Source organism: Lissotriton vulgaris, chromosome 2_2 (genome assembly GCF_964263255.1).
Source record: "Lissotriton vulgaris chromosome 2_2, aLisVul1.2, whole genome shotgun sequence".
Taxonomy (NCBI): Eukaryota; Metazoa; Chordata; class Amphibia; order Caudata; family Salamandridae; genus Lissotriton; species Lissotriton vulgaris.
Window position 1 is genome coordinate 2,551,576 of NC_141688.1, and position 15,963 is coordinate 2,567,538.

At 41.3% G+C, this 15,963-nt stretch overlaps 1 protein-coding gene across 1 annotated transcript in view; it reads right to left on the reverse strand.

The window, feature by feature from the left end:
• The window catches only part of LOC147728924 (stimulated by retinoic acid gene 6 protein-like), a 538,794-nt gene that overhangs the window by 137,065 nt on the left and 385,766 nt on the right, over positions 1-15,963 (reverse strand). Inside the window, exons 12-13 of the mRNA XM_086959168.1 lie at positions 9,783-9,852; positions 9,632-9,680 (exon numbers count right to left, since the gene is read on the reverse strand). Coding sequence (XP_086815294.1) covers positions 9,632-9,680; positions 9,783-9,852 — 119 coding nt within the window. The remainder of the gene's footprint in view (positions 1-9,631; positions 9,681-9,782; positions 9,853-15,963) is intronic.

Sequence of the window (15,963 nt, forward strand, 5' to 3'; positions counted from 1 at the left end):
AGAAGTTCATAGATCGGGTAGAAGATAGGCATAGAAAATTAGCTGGTAACCTTAATAGTAGAGAAGGAAAGTTTTAATGGACCAAGGAGGAGTTAGAACATAAGGCGAAGGGGAGTTATGGTCCAATAACCTTAGTCTTTGAACAGCTATGGGAAACTTTGCATTAGACAGGTGCAGACTTATTTGATAAGATATTTGTGGGAGAGAGTGTGTGTGATCACATTTTCACAATTGAAGCCACTGCAAAGAAGTTCTCGCAACAAGCGGTTCAAGTGGTACCGAATGTGTATTTTGTTTGTGGGAAAAATGTGTATGTGCGGTTGCTATTGAATTGGAATGGCACATGGTATATGGCTGTTGTGTTTCCTAAGATTTACCACGTGGAAGCTTTGGGCCTGTTGGAAGGTGAACTACACCATAGAGCGAAGCAAGGTTTGAGTGCAGGTCCGATTGTTGGAGACACATTTGGAGCAATGATACCAAGTTTGGAAGTGGTTCTGAATTATATAAAGATTAGAAGGTTGTCAACTATTGTGGATAAGTTGTCGGCAAATACAGTTCCATCTTTATTGCTTGTGGAAGGAGAGAATGAAGAACCGCCTTGCTTTAGATGTGTTATTAGCAAATGAGGGCGGAATCTGTAAATTGTTGAGGGTCCAACAGTGCTGCACTTATATCCCAGACCATAGTAAGGATCTGAGGAAGTATATTAGTAACATCACTGAGATTCACCATGAGGTGCATGATTTGGCAACGGAAAGAGTTTGCGACAAGGTTGGGAAAGGCTTTGGAAAGATTGGGAGTTGGATTGCCAACCTTGGCAAGGGTATTCTTGGTTACATTCTGAAGGCCAACATCATAGTAGTAGTTTGTGTGATTCTTTTCATTGGAGAGGTTAGGGCCTACAAATGGCATAAGTCAGTACATGCTGAGAGATCTCTTAGAGAGTGGGAAACGAGAATGGAGAGACTGAAGGACAGTTACTATAAGAATCTCAAAAGTCTAGAGTCGTTCTGGCAGGGAAGAACAGCTACAACTTCTGTTTAGGTCGGTTCTCTCTACAGGGATTTGTGATTGATTGTGATGACACATATCATCAGAGGGGGGACTGATAGAGCGTGATTGTGCTCTTTCATTTCTAGGGGTTGTTCTGACCGACTTTTTTGGCCCTCCTTTGAGGGAGGATGATTGGATGTGACTCTAGTCTATTAGTCATTCTAGCGCAGGGATTAGAACTATAGACAGGGCCTATTCATAAGGCACAGTAATGCACTTTCATACCCTTTTCCTTAGATCAGGGCTTATAAACTTATGTTAGGGGATAGATTCATTAGTATTAGTGATAATCCGTCCTTTTGCAAGAGTGTTAGTATACCTTCTATGGAGTTATGCTTATTTCGGGCCTTGTAGGCCTCAAACGGGAGAGACTCCATCTTGCTTTCTGCCCCGGCAGCTTGAGATGCTTCTAGGTCAAGTGTAATGTTTTAGTTTCGAAGTGTTGTTCGCTTGGAGAGAACCAGCTCAGGCTGGCCCTTATCGAAAGACTGTATTTTTCTCCACTCCGAAGACACAATATCAGGCCGGCCGGCTGGGAACGTGTCCTTGGTACAGGGAGGTACAAGAATTTGGTGGGCGGCAGGTTACTGGCCGTAACTTTCCATGAAAGGACAAGCTTCCATATTAGCGAAAGCATGAGGCAGTGAGTCAGTCAGTCTGTAGGCGGCAGCTAGCCGTTAGCATCAATGCCATTAATTATTTCCAGGCAGACAGTCGCCATTTTGAAGTCCGAGAAAGATCATGAAGCTGATACTCTCTGAGAAAGATTGACGAGGAAAGAGAAGTAGTGCAGAACGGCCAGAGAGAGAGAGAGACAGCAGCTAATTGAAGGAAGGTTCCAGTGACTTGGAGGAAAGCAGAGAAGGCAGAGCTTAGCGGTGCAGACGTGTACTCGTGACTGCTGAGGTGTGATTCTAAGACGAGCCAAGGCACAGACGAGAAGGGAACCTAGATGACTGCCGAACCCCGACTTCGTGTCCATAAGGTGACGTCTGTCCATAACCTATAGTGTGTACATTCTAACCTTTCACTTTTCTTTGCAGGATATATGTTATAGTATAGTATTGTGTTTTTATGATCATTGTAATAAAATACCCCAGTTCTTAGTGAACCAACATGTGTCTCGTATTCTTGTTCAATCAGGGTAACCTGGTCTTCTAGTCAGGCATTGTTTGCATGAACGGATGTAATTCCCGGTCAGGTAAGAGGTGACTGGGCAATGAGGGAGAGAGGGACCCCTTGATGTAAAGAATAGGTAGTACACGCTTTAATTTGGCAAGTTATGGTAATTTCTGTTATTGTAGTATCATATCCCGAGTAGCCAATGAGAGATTCCTTCCAAAGGTATTCATAGGAGAGTGATCGTCGTTGGTAAGCGGCGTTAATGGGAACACCAGGTGGGAGACTGGTGCATAGATCAGCCGGATTGCGGATCGGGCTGTGAGTGAGAGAACACTAGGGGGGACACTAGTGCATAGGTCTGCCGGATTGTGGACCGGGCTGTGAGGAAGAGAGCACTAGGACTGCAGACTAGTGTGTAGGCACGCAGGATTGCGACTTGCCGAGTGAGCACTGACTGTGGTCAGTGTGTAATGGTAAATAATCAGAACTGCCCTAGGGTAGACTAGTCTGGGCCTAAGTTGCCGTGAGACTAACTGGTATGAGTGGGATATTGTAGAAAACCTATGCATGTATATTGCTATTTCCCCATCCTTAGGTACAAGATATATATATATATATATACCTATTGTAAATACGTTCTAAGGAGGGAGGTGATTACGTTCCGACTGGGTTGGAGGTGCTCTGAGGAGCTGATCCCATCTGGTCCAAGAATCCGGTCGTTACAGGGGTGCATCATAATCATGCGTAGTTGTATTAACATATGATAATAGAATGTGTACTGTGATAATATAAAGAGTGTCGTGTTAGGGATAATTTGCATATAACGTGAAGAAAATTGATGTTGCAATACACATGTATTTAGTTGAAAAATTAACTTGCAGAATATGTACACAAGGCTTACAAGTATTCATGTATTTGATGAGCTCATGTGATGTGATGACTTATAAATGCTTAGAAAATGTTCACTGATATATGGGTTCATAAGGCCTATGTGCCATGCTCTTAAGTTGGCCGATTTCTGTAGACCTAAATTGCATTCTCCCTGGAAGCTCTAGTATAGGATTTAAAAGCTGGATTTCTTGTGCATTTTGAATTTGTCTTTTCTCACGTTTCTCTTGCAGGTGGAGAAATCCATCTTTGTTAGTTAGAAAAACGCTTTTGTTTTAGGAGTTAGGCTCGGGGAGGAGAGGATACATGTGTACAATGAGTGCTGATAATGTGAGACTGTGTTCTTTCTTACTGGAGAAGGCCTGTGAATCAAGGTCGAAACTAAATGGAAAATCACCTATGAGGAGTTGCCCAGCGGGATGAGGCAATCGGATGATGCCTAATGGGCGTGTTTTTATGATTTTGGTGTTGAACTTAGGGACAGTGCCCCAGAGGTTGAGTTAGGAGAAGAGAGGAGATCGATGCTGAGGGAAAGAGCTTCTTAGAACAAACTCTGTAGCCTTTGACTACATGACCCATACAACGTGAGTGTACTTCTTAGGAAGTCTTCACGTGCTGAAACTTTTTTCTGACTTGCCTGGGGAATGCTAAGTAGGGTTGTCACATTAGTAGTGTGTAGGGACAGACTAATTCTTTTTACTTACGAGCCTTCAATGAAGTCTGATCTTGACATGGGGATACTTATTACCTGCGTTTTGGTATTGAAATTCGTCATCCTTTTCATGATCAAAAGACTAAATATTGCACGCAGGTTTGTCTTTATATTCATTCCAATGCATTTCTACAACCACATCTTGATGTGCTTGTATGTCTAGTTATTTTTGACTTTGTAATAAACTGACTAACCTAGGACTCGGAGTCTGTGATTCTTTGGAGTCATGATCTTGTATTGCTAAATCTGAAAGTTTTTCCTCCCCTCTACACTATTAAGCAGGCACCAATGGTCAATTGACCAAGGGTTTCAGAGTAGATATGCTACGGGTAAAGCTTAGCACAACATGCAGTATTTACAGTAACAATATACTAATGCACATAAAAAACCTTTTATGAGTAACATTTTGTTAAAACATTGTTTAACTGAGGCACAAGATGTACAGATCACTGTGAAGGCTTATTTTGGTTGTCCATCTTACATCTATAATTGTACATATCTGAATGAACAGGGTCTGATCAGGTGTAGTATCTCCTCACCATGTGAGACTCTATTCTCCAGGTTTCACCTCGGCAGTGATGATGGAAGATTTACTGTCAATTTGAATGAAAGAAATTTCTGTACCTCACTGGGTTGGGAGGGGCGAGGGACTGAGCCCTGTGGCTTAGATTTTTCACAAAGGAACTTTTTGTATTGCAACATTTACATAGCCCTTAGGACCCTGATGTGTGATGCTGAAGTGCTTGCCTACATGGGTGCAATGTCCATCATGTAGGGTCTGTGGTTGGAAGTGTGTTTTCTTTGTTTTGATCCTATGTGGGAAGTGTTTCCATGTCATGCACGATTACTTCTCAGGTGCGATCATCATGTTATGGGACACAGTGCTTGGCAGTGTGATGATGAAGAAGGGTGAGAGAGAGACATGCAGTTTATGGTTTTCAGAAAGCAGCAGCATTGGACATCTTTGTAGGTCCCTTTATTGTATACGTAATGACCATAGCCCACTAATCGAATAACTGCATTGGGATGTACGTTCTGAGATATTTTACTTAAAGTGTATGGTCCTTAGCAGGCATAGGTTGGTGAGAGATACAGTGGAGAGATTTACTGAAATTGACTTTGGTAATATCATCCTATATCTGATTGGTATTGCATTTGTCAAAAAGCAGTCTGACTGGGATTACTGGGCCCTGCAGTGGTGGACTAAATTCAAGTAATTTGTTGGTCAGTGGTATGTGGCAGTACAGTAAAACCTGTAGGTAGACCCAATAATATTTATAGATGGAAGGGATGCCTGATAACCATCAACTTTAGGTCTTTAAATAAACAGCCACTGTCCTCACCTAGCTTAAACCCAGGACTCAGTCCCTCACCCCTCCCAATACAGTGAGTCATAGAAATCTCCAGAGGAGCCCCTCCGTCATTCAAAAGGAAAGTAAAGCTCTCAACTGAGAGCTTTGCTTAATTGCCGTAAAGCTGCAGTGAAGCCACAAGAAGAGGAGAGTTGCAGACATGGTGAGGAGATACTGCACCAGGACAGGACCTGCCCTCTGGCGGAAGGTAGAATCATAGGTGTAAAAAGGGCAAGCAAGATATTCGTTAAAATCATTTGTACATCCTGAGTTTAACAATGTTTAACATATTTTACCTATTAATAGTTTTATATTTGCATTAGTGTACAGTATATATTACATGTTTTGTTCAGCTGTATCTGATCACATGGAGGCTAAAGGGGCATTTTCTTGAATTCAAATATTTCTTGCAACTTTGATCTTCTGTGAATGTTACATAGTCTAAAAGTTACGTCACATCGAGGAGTATTTGTGTATGGACATGTGTGCGTGCATGTGTGAAAGCATGTTTGTGTGTGTGTGCACATGACCCATGAGAGGCCGAGAAGAGGAACAAGACTGAGAGTGATAACATAAATATGAAGATTCAAGCTTGAAAAAACTCTTGGTTTACTGCTAACAAGAATAAAGTACTAGTATGCCTCTTGCTTAAAGTGAATGGAAAATCACTCAGTCCCTCACCCCTCCCAATACAGTGAGTCATAGAAATCTCCAGAGGAGCCCCTCCGTCATTCAAAAGGAAAGTAAAGCTCTCAACTGAGAGCTTTGCTTAATTGCCGTAAAGCTGCAGTGAAGCCACAAGAAGAGGAGAGTTGCAGACATGGTGAGGAGATACTGCACCAGGACAGGACCTGCCCTCTGGCGGAAGGTAGAATCATAGGTGTAAAAAGGGCAAGCAAGATATTCGTTAAAATCATTTGTACATCCTGAGTTTAACAATGTTTAACATATTTTACCTATTAATAGTTTTATATTTGCATTAGTGTACAGTATATATTACATGTTTTGTTCAGCTGTATCTGATCACATGGAGGCTAAAGGGGCATTTTCTTGAATTCAAATATTTCTTGCAACTTTGATCTTCTGTGAATGTTACATAGTCTAAAAGTTACGTCACATCGAGGAGTATTTGTGTATGGACATGTGTGCGTGCATGTGTGAAAGCATGTTTGTGTGTGTGTGCACATGACCCATGAGAGGCCGAGAAGAGGAACAAGAATGAGAGTGATAACATAAATATGAAGATTCAAGCTTGAAAAAACTCTTGGTTTACTGCTAACAAGAATAAAGTACTAGTATGCCTCTTGCTTAAAGTGAATGGAAAATCACCTGTGTGGTGGCAGTGACAGGCTCCTCTGAACCTTCTGTTTCAGTTTAACAATAGGTACCCCAGAGTGTAATAGGGCCTAATTTTGGCAGACAGAGTACATATACGTAACAAAGTACCTTGCCCTGTAACTCTCAGTCCTTCTGCCTCATTAGAGATAGGCAGGCTGTAAGTTTACTACTGTTCCTGTTGTCCCTTTGGCTCCATCAACAGAAAGCTTTTTTCGATGGCCCAATGGTTGGAGGAAAGGCATTCCACTGTCCACCATATTTTGAATGGACAGTGTGATGTCCTTTTTTTCTGTCAGTCACCAACAGGACAAACCTGGTAGTGAGGGACAAAGCACAATAATGACCCTGACATTCTGGGTGAAAAAACCCATGGTGGAGGGACAAAATCCCACTTCGAGAGTTTCTTTCTGAAAATGTTTAAAGTTTGGTGAATGGTGGAGTTTTAAGCCAGAGAGTGGGGGCTATTATTGTTTTTACTCTCTTCTTTTTTTATTACCAGTTTTTTCCAGTATTTGTCTGACAGTGATGGGTAGAAAAAAAAGCCATGATACCATCCACCCTAAAAAAGGGCAGGCAGTGTAATGTCCTTTCTCCAATGGCCCCTTTAAAAGGCTACAAAGTGGCTCTGTTGATGGAAAACGTACCATCTGCTCATCTCTAAATGAGGCAGTGAGTGAGGGTTTGGCAGTCAGGATACTTGTAGCATTTGTGACTTATTACGCTGTCTGCTAAACTGTAAACCAGACCCCAATTGTCTACCTTGCACATGATGGTCACATGGTGATAAGGCCGGGTTACACTACCAAAAATAACACTAAGTCGATGTATCTTATTAACATGCTGAGAAGTGTAATAGGGAGAAGAACACAGTTTAGTCAGTTCAACTTTCTGTAATGACTATGGCTCAAACGATCACAGACTACGAACTCCGGTTTAAGGATTTATTACAAAGCCAAAAACAACTGAATATACAAGCACCTCAAGACGAGGTTGTAAAAATACTTGGGAACTAATACAAAGCCATATCTGATAATAAGCCTAATCCGATAAATCTTGAAGAGAATAAAAAGCTCCAAAAATAAAACGCAAGCAAGGACTGCTCCAATATTTAAGTCAGACTTCATCTGTGGCTGAAAAGTAGAAAGCATTAGCTATCCCTACTCTATCTCGAAGGTAACATCCCTACTTAGCATTTCCCAGGCAAAGTCAGTTAAAGGTGTCAGCTCATGAAGACTTCGTAAGAAGTACATTCACAGTGTAAATCAGGTAGCCCACGCTACAGAGCTCCTTCTAAAATGCTCTCTCCAGATTTAGTTCCTAACCCCTTTTCCTAACTCAACCCCAGGGGGCACTGTCCCTAATACAAAATGCAAAGATGTAAAAACACACCCACAGATCACCTCATTCTAATGGACACCTGTCCTAGGTAACTTTCCACCATCTTCCTCACATTCTCCAAGTGCAGTCCGATGACCTTGCTTCCCAGGCCTCCTCAGGGAGAAAGAATACAGGCCCAATTATCGACCTTCTTTTTACAAAGTAACTCTTCTCCTCCATGCCTAACTCCTAAAACAAAGAGTGTTCGTTTTAACTAACAAAAGCAGCTTCTTCCACCTGCAACTGAAACGTGAGAATAAAATATCTTTGCATACACATGAAATTCGCTGACTACCTCCAAATGCGAGAGCCTAGCTGGGAAATTACATTTCAAGCCTATTCAATTTCATTTAGGCCTTTACACATAAAATTATACAAACATGTTAATAATGCTTTGCTTTGCCAACATTTACAATTATTACACGTTAAGCACAACGTATCATTTCCACATTTAATCTTCATCATGGTGCATGTTTAAATCAGAAATGCATTTTATTCAGCTTTTCGTTAGGCAAATGCAATACACTGAAGGTTACAGTTTGCAAATATGAATGCCATTTCATTTTTCTTGCATAGCACTGAATACTTTTCTATTCATTCACTTACACATTTTTATTATTATGACACAATTGTAATGATCAACGTTAATGCAACACAAGAATGCATGCGGGTGCGGACTATCCATGATTGTGATGCAGCCCTACAATTTTAGAGCACTGTCGCGCTCCATCACTGGCACAGTGGCTGCCAAAAGTCTGCTGTGGTACAAATAGTATTTCATATTTTTCAATGTCCATGTTGAAATGAGGATCAGTGTCTGCTATTCTTGTCTGTAAAATAACTGTGGCCCATTATTCTTATGATTTTAAATCTGACAGAGAATGTCTAGGATGCATTTGCTATTGAACATTTCAGACCCGTCCCAATAGGCTGATATTTACTTATCCTTATGAATAAATTCTCCTGAATTCTAGAAGTCATGACATAGCCCAGAACCTCAGTTGAAGCAATACTGCAAGCTCTGATCAAAATCCTTCCAATTTTTGTGTCACTCATTGAATAATGAATACTTCACAGCTTTCCAAGCTGTAGGGGCTCCCATCACCATAACACCACGCTGCTATGACTACAGGTCAATACATTGTAGAAAATGTTATGGCTGCCTCAAAAAAAGCTCTACCTGTGGCTGAGCTCACCAAGTTACCCAGGTGGATATAAAGCGTGGCATTCAAAGAAATGCAAAAGCATTGAATTGAAATGTAAGACAAGAACCAGACTAAAGCAGATCTGCCTACTCTGAGCATAGCAAACATTTTCATGATGGATGATGGGCCAACTGTGCCAAATGTAAAGGATAATCTAGTGAAATGAGGCTAGGTGATAAATGACTGATGCTCATATGTGATGAAGAAAGAAACTGGAGTGAGTGGTGTGTCTGTGTATTAACATCCAAGAAAGTCATCCTAGATGTGATTCAGAAGATTGCGATATGAGGCACAGTGAAATTGCTTTCTAGATAAGAGGAAACGGAATCAGGAGACAGGTTGATGTTTAAATGTAGAATAGTGGCAGCAAACATTTTTGTAAGCAAAGGAGAGTCAACAGTGTCGTCTAAGCAGGTGTATCCCGGAAAAGAAAAAGTGATTGAACAAGGAAAACAAGTAATTCCAGTAAATAGTGTACCATTTTACAGGAAACTAAGAAGGGTCAGATAAGTCAGGCACATAAACATGAAAAAAAACTTGTAAAAAAGTAGAAAATACACACTTTTGGGGTTTTGACTTACCCCACAGTAAGTAAGCAATTTGATATCCAGCATATCGAATGCTTGCTGCCTGCAATAAATATGTTTATGTATATGTCAGCATAATTTGTAATATATCAGGGCATAACATTTAAAAAAAACTGAAAACATTTTTAGAAGGAAGTACTCTCACCAGAACTGCAGGAGGGCGTTTAATTGGCATATATTTCTTCTCTCCTTTAAATAGACTTTTTATCTGGGTCCTGAATGTGACAATAAAGTAAACAAAGCCATAATCGAAAGGTAATTATTTTACAGAAATGCTTATTGTATTGAAATTATATATGAATGCATTCAACTTTCGGTCAAAGACCTGATAGAAGAGTGGAATATGTAATCAAATGTCATTAGGAAATTGCATTTGGAAACCCCTGACACCATACTTCATAGAGGCAACTTTAGAACACACTGGGAGGCGAGGGGGGCGTGTATTAAGAGTTTGGGGGCTGTCGGACAGCCATCAGAAATTGGCAGCTGGCCAGTCCTTCCTCGTCAGGGTGTATACATTCTGATTAGGGAAGACGGATTGTCCTACCCTCCACAGTGATAATGGGCTCACACTCGAGTAGCGTGGACGAGACATCCAACAATTTTTGTCCACGCTCAAGCATCTGCTCAAAACTTAATCCCCCTTAAGGAACCACAGATGACGGATAGGCACAGTAATAGCGGTACACCCTAAATATGAAGAGGCAGGGGTGGTGCGTCCTTTAGGGTGCTTGGGTGTTGCCCCACTAAGTAATTTGAGGCACAACTAGTCGACTTGAGTTGAGTAACAAGCGTGCGTGCTGTTTACCGTCTGTCACTCTCAGTCTCTCATATTTCCAAATGACAATCCAGGACCCCGGAGGCAGTCGGCTCAGAAGGGGCGGGGCAGCAGGAGTTCAGTGCAAGTGCATCTATGTCAGGTGGTCGGCGGAGCGCATAGCAAGAGTACGCATGTTCTTTTTAGGGCTTAAAAATGTTGCTACCAGCCCGAACATGCGCACCTGGCACTGCTCATTAGAAGATCGAGGGTTCTTCCATGCCGTTCTTCTAATGAGCAGCCTAGTGCGCATGTTCGGGCTGGTAGCAAAAATTGTTAAGCCCTAAACAGAACATGCGCACTACTACTCAAGTCAATCCTGACGCTGCTGCTTGAGCAGCGTCTGGATTGGATGAGAGGGGTTGCCACTTGCCAGCAGTGATGCAGATGTTGAAGGTGCCAATGGACCCGAGGCGGAGTGGACCAGGTACAGGTTTTATTTTATTTTACCCCACCCCCCGCGTGACCCCCACCCACGCGACACCCCCTGCTCCCATGGTGCGACACCCCGCCCCCATCCGCGACTGGCTATTTGGTACCGCTGACACAAAGCGATCTGTATACGTAGTTTGAAAACATGAAATCTTATATATTTGATGTGGCCTTCCTTAGGCAGAGATGGGAAGCCAGACATCAGAAGCCAGGCAGTGTTTTGCAGGAAACTGCACATTAATATTCCAATCCTAGCTCTCACGCAACAGCTATTTCCTGTTACAGTGCTCTGCTCAACCTGGATTGCCCTTGTCAGTTTGACTGTTGTTGACTAAAAGGCTGGGAAAGTTATAGGGCCGTTTCGTATAAATGATTTTGCAGCAGTATTGGGTTTCGACGTTGGTGCTAGTCCATCACTAATACATTTACATTTACTAAATTTGAAGTTGTAGTGGTAACCAATGTTTAATTTACTGTATAAACATTTGTCAGTAATAAATTGTGATGTTAGCCCGGCACAAAAAGATTTGCGTGATAGGCAGATAGTGTGGCGACGGGGTGACTTTAGTCCGCCCTCACTCAAGCTTGGCATCTGAGACACTATTTAATAGAGGTGGGCAGGTCAGAGATTTCACGGGCGATATGATTCCTCCCCCTCATCCCCGCAGTAGACAGCTAACAAAGGGACAGGGCTTTTGGGGCCTAGAGCAGTAGGCAGAGGGACCTACAACCCATTAACCTTTTGTTTGCTGCACTCAGCCCATAGCTTCAGCCTCTACATCGTCATTTAATCGGAACATTTTCAATGGCAGAGTATAGCCTGAAAAGAAGGGCCAATGCCTTTTGAGTAAAAGCAGCCGAGTGTAACCACGTCATATGTGACAAATGGCTTTTACCCAACTGAACTTTTCGTTCTGGGACCAGTAGTTTTGGTTTTAACATCGAGTGTGGGGATGAAAAATTCCAGTATGCATTGTTATTGCATACTGTTCATTTTAAGCAGTGATTGCAACTTTGTAAAGCTATTTAGACCCACTTATGCATTTTTGTGGTTGCCCCAAAAATGTTTGAAAGATTTACTGTGATAATATTTGGCTGCCTTGGCTTGTTCTTAGAGCGAAGCCGAACCCATGAATCCAGCATGAGTCCACTCTGGATGCACCAGTATCTGTGCACAACAGTGGTTAGGGCTCTGTGCTGAACCCAGCAATTAGTGAACCCCTCGCTACGTTCACTCTTCATCAGGGACATTTAACATGTAAAGACCATAAACGTGTTTAGCTCCAGGAGGCAATTCTGCTCAATGCCACAATAGCTTGGTTTGTTTATGCCCCGCGCCCCAGCAGGGATTTGCAGTAGGTCATAAGTTTGAATATGCCAATGCAGTTTATATAGCTTAGGAAAATAAACAGGGCACTCAGGAGCCACCACACATGTACAAAACAAGAACCAGCTAAGCCAATAGGTCTCCCCTTTGGGACTTGCTGGCTCGGTCAATGCATTGTGTTCTTGCACAAACAAAAATGCTGATGGAGTGCAGCATGAACAAAAGGGGAAAAAAAGGTGGCCACGTAATTTTTTAGGTGCATTAATGCGTGTGATGTGGGTTCTATTTTTTTTATTTACCGATCCGAGATGGATTGGTAAAAAAAAAGAAATATGTCATGTAGTACCACAGACGTGCTTTTATTTATAAAGCAGAATAGTCACAGTCATTTTGTGGCTAGCCCTTCAAAACAAAATAAAACTCTAATAAAAAAATAGCACTGTCGGGTGTTTGGGGTGGGAGAGAGGTAACAGAGTACCTCATAGTAGTGGGTGGAGGAGGAAGGAAAAAGAAGCACAAGATGGGGAGAACAACAAGGAGAGTGGGAAAAACGCACACGAGGGACAACAACCCAGTGGCAAATGGAGAAGCACAAAAGCGAGAGCCACATGTGGGAGAGAAGCACATATGTGAGAGAGAGTAAAACAGGCAGGCCCCAAGGATAAGAATACCTATCAGTGAGCTACAAACTAACTTTAATGTGTATTCCGGGAAAGACAGGCAAGTGAGGCAGGAGCAAAAAGCAGCAGAAAAGGTTAACGATATTTCAGCTGGAGACACAGGTATTATTGTTCAGTTATATCTATAAACATAAGTATGAAATGTAGGTTAGAGGTTTAGTATAACACATAGCCTTTCGTTGTTTATTTAGTTATATTTTTACTAAACTGCTCATATATTCTTCTGCTTACTCATTTGAATGAAGTTAGGGAATTTAGCAGATTATATTTGCGCTCTATTCGTGTTTGTAATAATTATATATGCGCTGAAACAATATTGCTGAAGTTGGAAAGTAATGTGACACTTTAAGCCCTGCCGCTAGGGACGCTGTAAATCAGATTTCAGGCACTTCAGCTCTAGTGCCTATTAAATGGCTGACACTGAAGGTCAAATATAAAAATGTCCTTTGAATGGTCGTGTTATCCATGTTTTTTAACATTTATGTTGCTTTTATATGAAACACGGCTACGATATGCTTCATGGTGGGCGGAATGGAATTCCCCAACGGTTCAGCTTGTGATATTCACAATTTAGCTGAGACTCAATGTAAGTGAGATGAAAGAGATAAATACATGAAAAGGAATGCATATTCTGAATATTAGCGCTATGCTATGATTTTGAATTACAATCACATGTAAAATTGTCTTTAGGTTAAACTTTAAGGATGAAACATTTTGGATTCTAAATGGCTGTTCATCCCTTTGCATCGCTTTGGCCTCGGTTAAAGGCAGCTTGTTGCCAGTTACTTCCTTTGTACTTCAAATATTCAGTTTCTGTTGTTTCAGAAAAGTATTTGTTATCGATGCCCTGATGGAAAGGCAGAACAGTATTGAGTACTTTTTTGCGACAGTGGTATCTTGTGGCACTTTACTTGATCTTGCATTCCCCAAGAGTTAGCTATTTTATAATGTTGTTGTTTATCTGTATTTGTTTCTGTGCATACTTTGAGGCTTGAGCCATGCCAGATGTTTATGAGGGATTGAGCACGCAGGCGCTAAGGCCAAATCAAACAAAGTGCCTGTCAGTGGGTTTGCCTCTCTGCATAGCACACAGAACAATATTCGTGTATTCCATTTGCAACTGATATTCTGTGGAAATGTGTGTGAAGGGGGTACACTGATGTCAAAATCTTTGGAAGGCAAAAGTTAAAGAAATTAAAGTGGTTATATTTGAGGGGGTGCAGTGCATGTTGGAGCAGTGAAGTGACAGAGATGTGAGGAAGGGCATTTGGGGAAGAGTGAAAAGAGCATGCTGAAGAGGAAAGAGAGGGGGTTGAAGATGTGCAGATAGACAAGATATGCAGAGAAAAAGAGGATACATATCTAACATAATTGAAGGCCAAAACTCCTTCCACAGGCCTCAATGCTATTTAATTCACAGACTCACTCTTTCAGAATTTAAACATTTTTGATGTTGTTACGCATGTATCTTAAACAGCTAACACCCAGTGACAAAGCCAATCATACTGACAGGCTTTAGGCATATGTCAGTTGCTGTGCCATTTATCTGAATAACATTGCATCTCAGAGAGAAACCAAAAATACCGATCTGATAGCACACTATGGGAATCATAGAAATGTATTTGGCATGTTCCTTCATAGGGAGCACCCATTTTTTTCATCTCACTTAAAGACCTGCCTGCACATATTTCTATATGACTGGTTACAGCCAGCAGCTATGGGTGCTTCCCTGGTTAGAACATATTTTTTCAAAGTTGATACTGCATGCAGTGCAAGACACTAGGCAAGCATACATTTTAAAGGGCTAAAGTTGTCATGTAGAACAATTTACATATTACAGTAACTGTTGAATAAATTAATGCAAGAAGACACAGTTTAATGTGTTTCATAATTCAAGACTATACATTCCCACTGCCTAATAAGCCTTGCTTTATCGCTGCATTCATTTCGTTTAAAATGCACCATTTGCCGCTCTTTTCTAAATTTATTTCTCAGGAGAGAGACTCTCCCTAGATCCCAGATTCGTCCATTGAACTTGTTCACATCGCTAACTAGTGTTTTCTATTGGAAAGGGTTTGTGCCAAAGCAGTTTAGCTTGGTAACCTAGCCCTCTTCAGAAGTCAGACTTGCTTGGCAACATAGAAATTATCTGAAATAATGTATGTTTTTTCATTTATGAATGCCTAGAAGATCTGAATTTTTAGTCCATTTATCACAGAAATAGTGCTGAAAATCGCACCATAAAGATGGCAATTTAATATTCTTCACGGAGGAGAAACCCCCCGCAAACCCCTTATTACCGTCGGGATCGCTCGCTGTGCTCGCTTGCTTACGTTCATTCATTCTGCTTATGCCCAACCAGTTTCAAATTCCACCAGCCACCACTGTGAAGAGGGAAACTCTAACTACATAGAAAATCAGTACAAATGAAAGAGAGACAATGCAAAGCCAAACAAGAAGGAGATTGTATGCACAAAAGTAAGACAACGGATGGTGTAGAAGCACATACATGTCAGAAAGGGACAACCAATGTATATGAGGCAATGAAAGTGTGAACAGAGCAATAGGAATGGAACAAATAGTGAAAGAGATCAATAAGATCAGAGACTACACAATTTAATAAATAAAAAATAAATGCAGCAATGAGACAACTGCCAGAGAAAAAACACATGGATGAAATGGGCAATAAATATGGAATTAAGGGGCAACAACATGTGAATAGAAAAGAGAGAGAAAATTCTCAGACAAGAGAGACGAAGCCTATGGTGAAGAGGCAGAAAACAGAAACATAAAGGGGAGATTGAACAAAAAATAGAGCACGCACCAGATATACTTTTAAAGGAACAATATTTTGAGAGAGAAACAATGTATGTGTGGATGAGACAGAACACAAGAAAAAGCAAGATATATCAAATAAAAGATATATAACAAACTGACAGGAGACACATTACAGTTGTCAGAGATAGGTATTACTGAAGCAGGGTACGGAACTTCAGGGGATGCAGAAAGACCAATATTTAGGCAACTATTAAAGGCAAGCTTACAAATGGAAGGGAAGGGCACTTTCAAG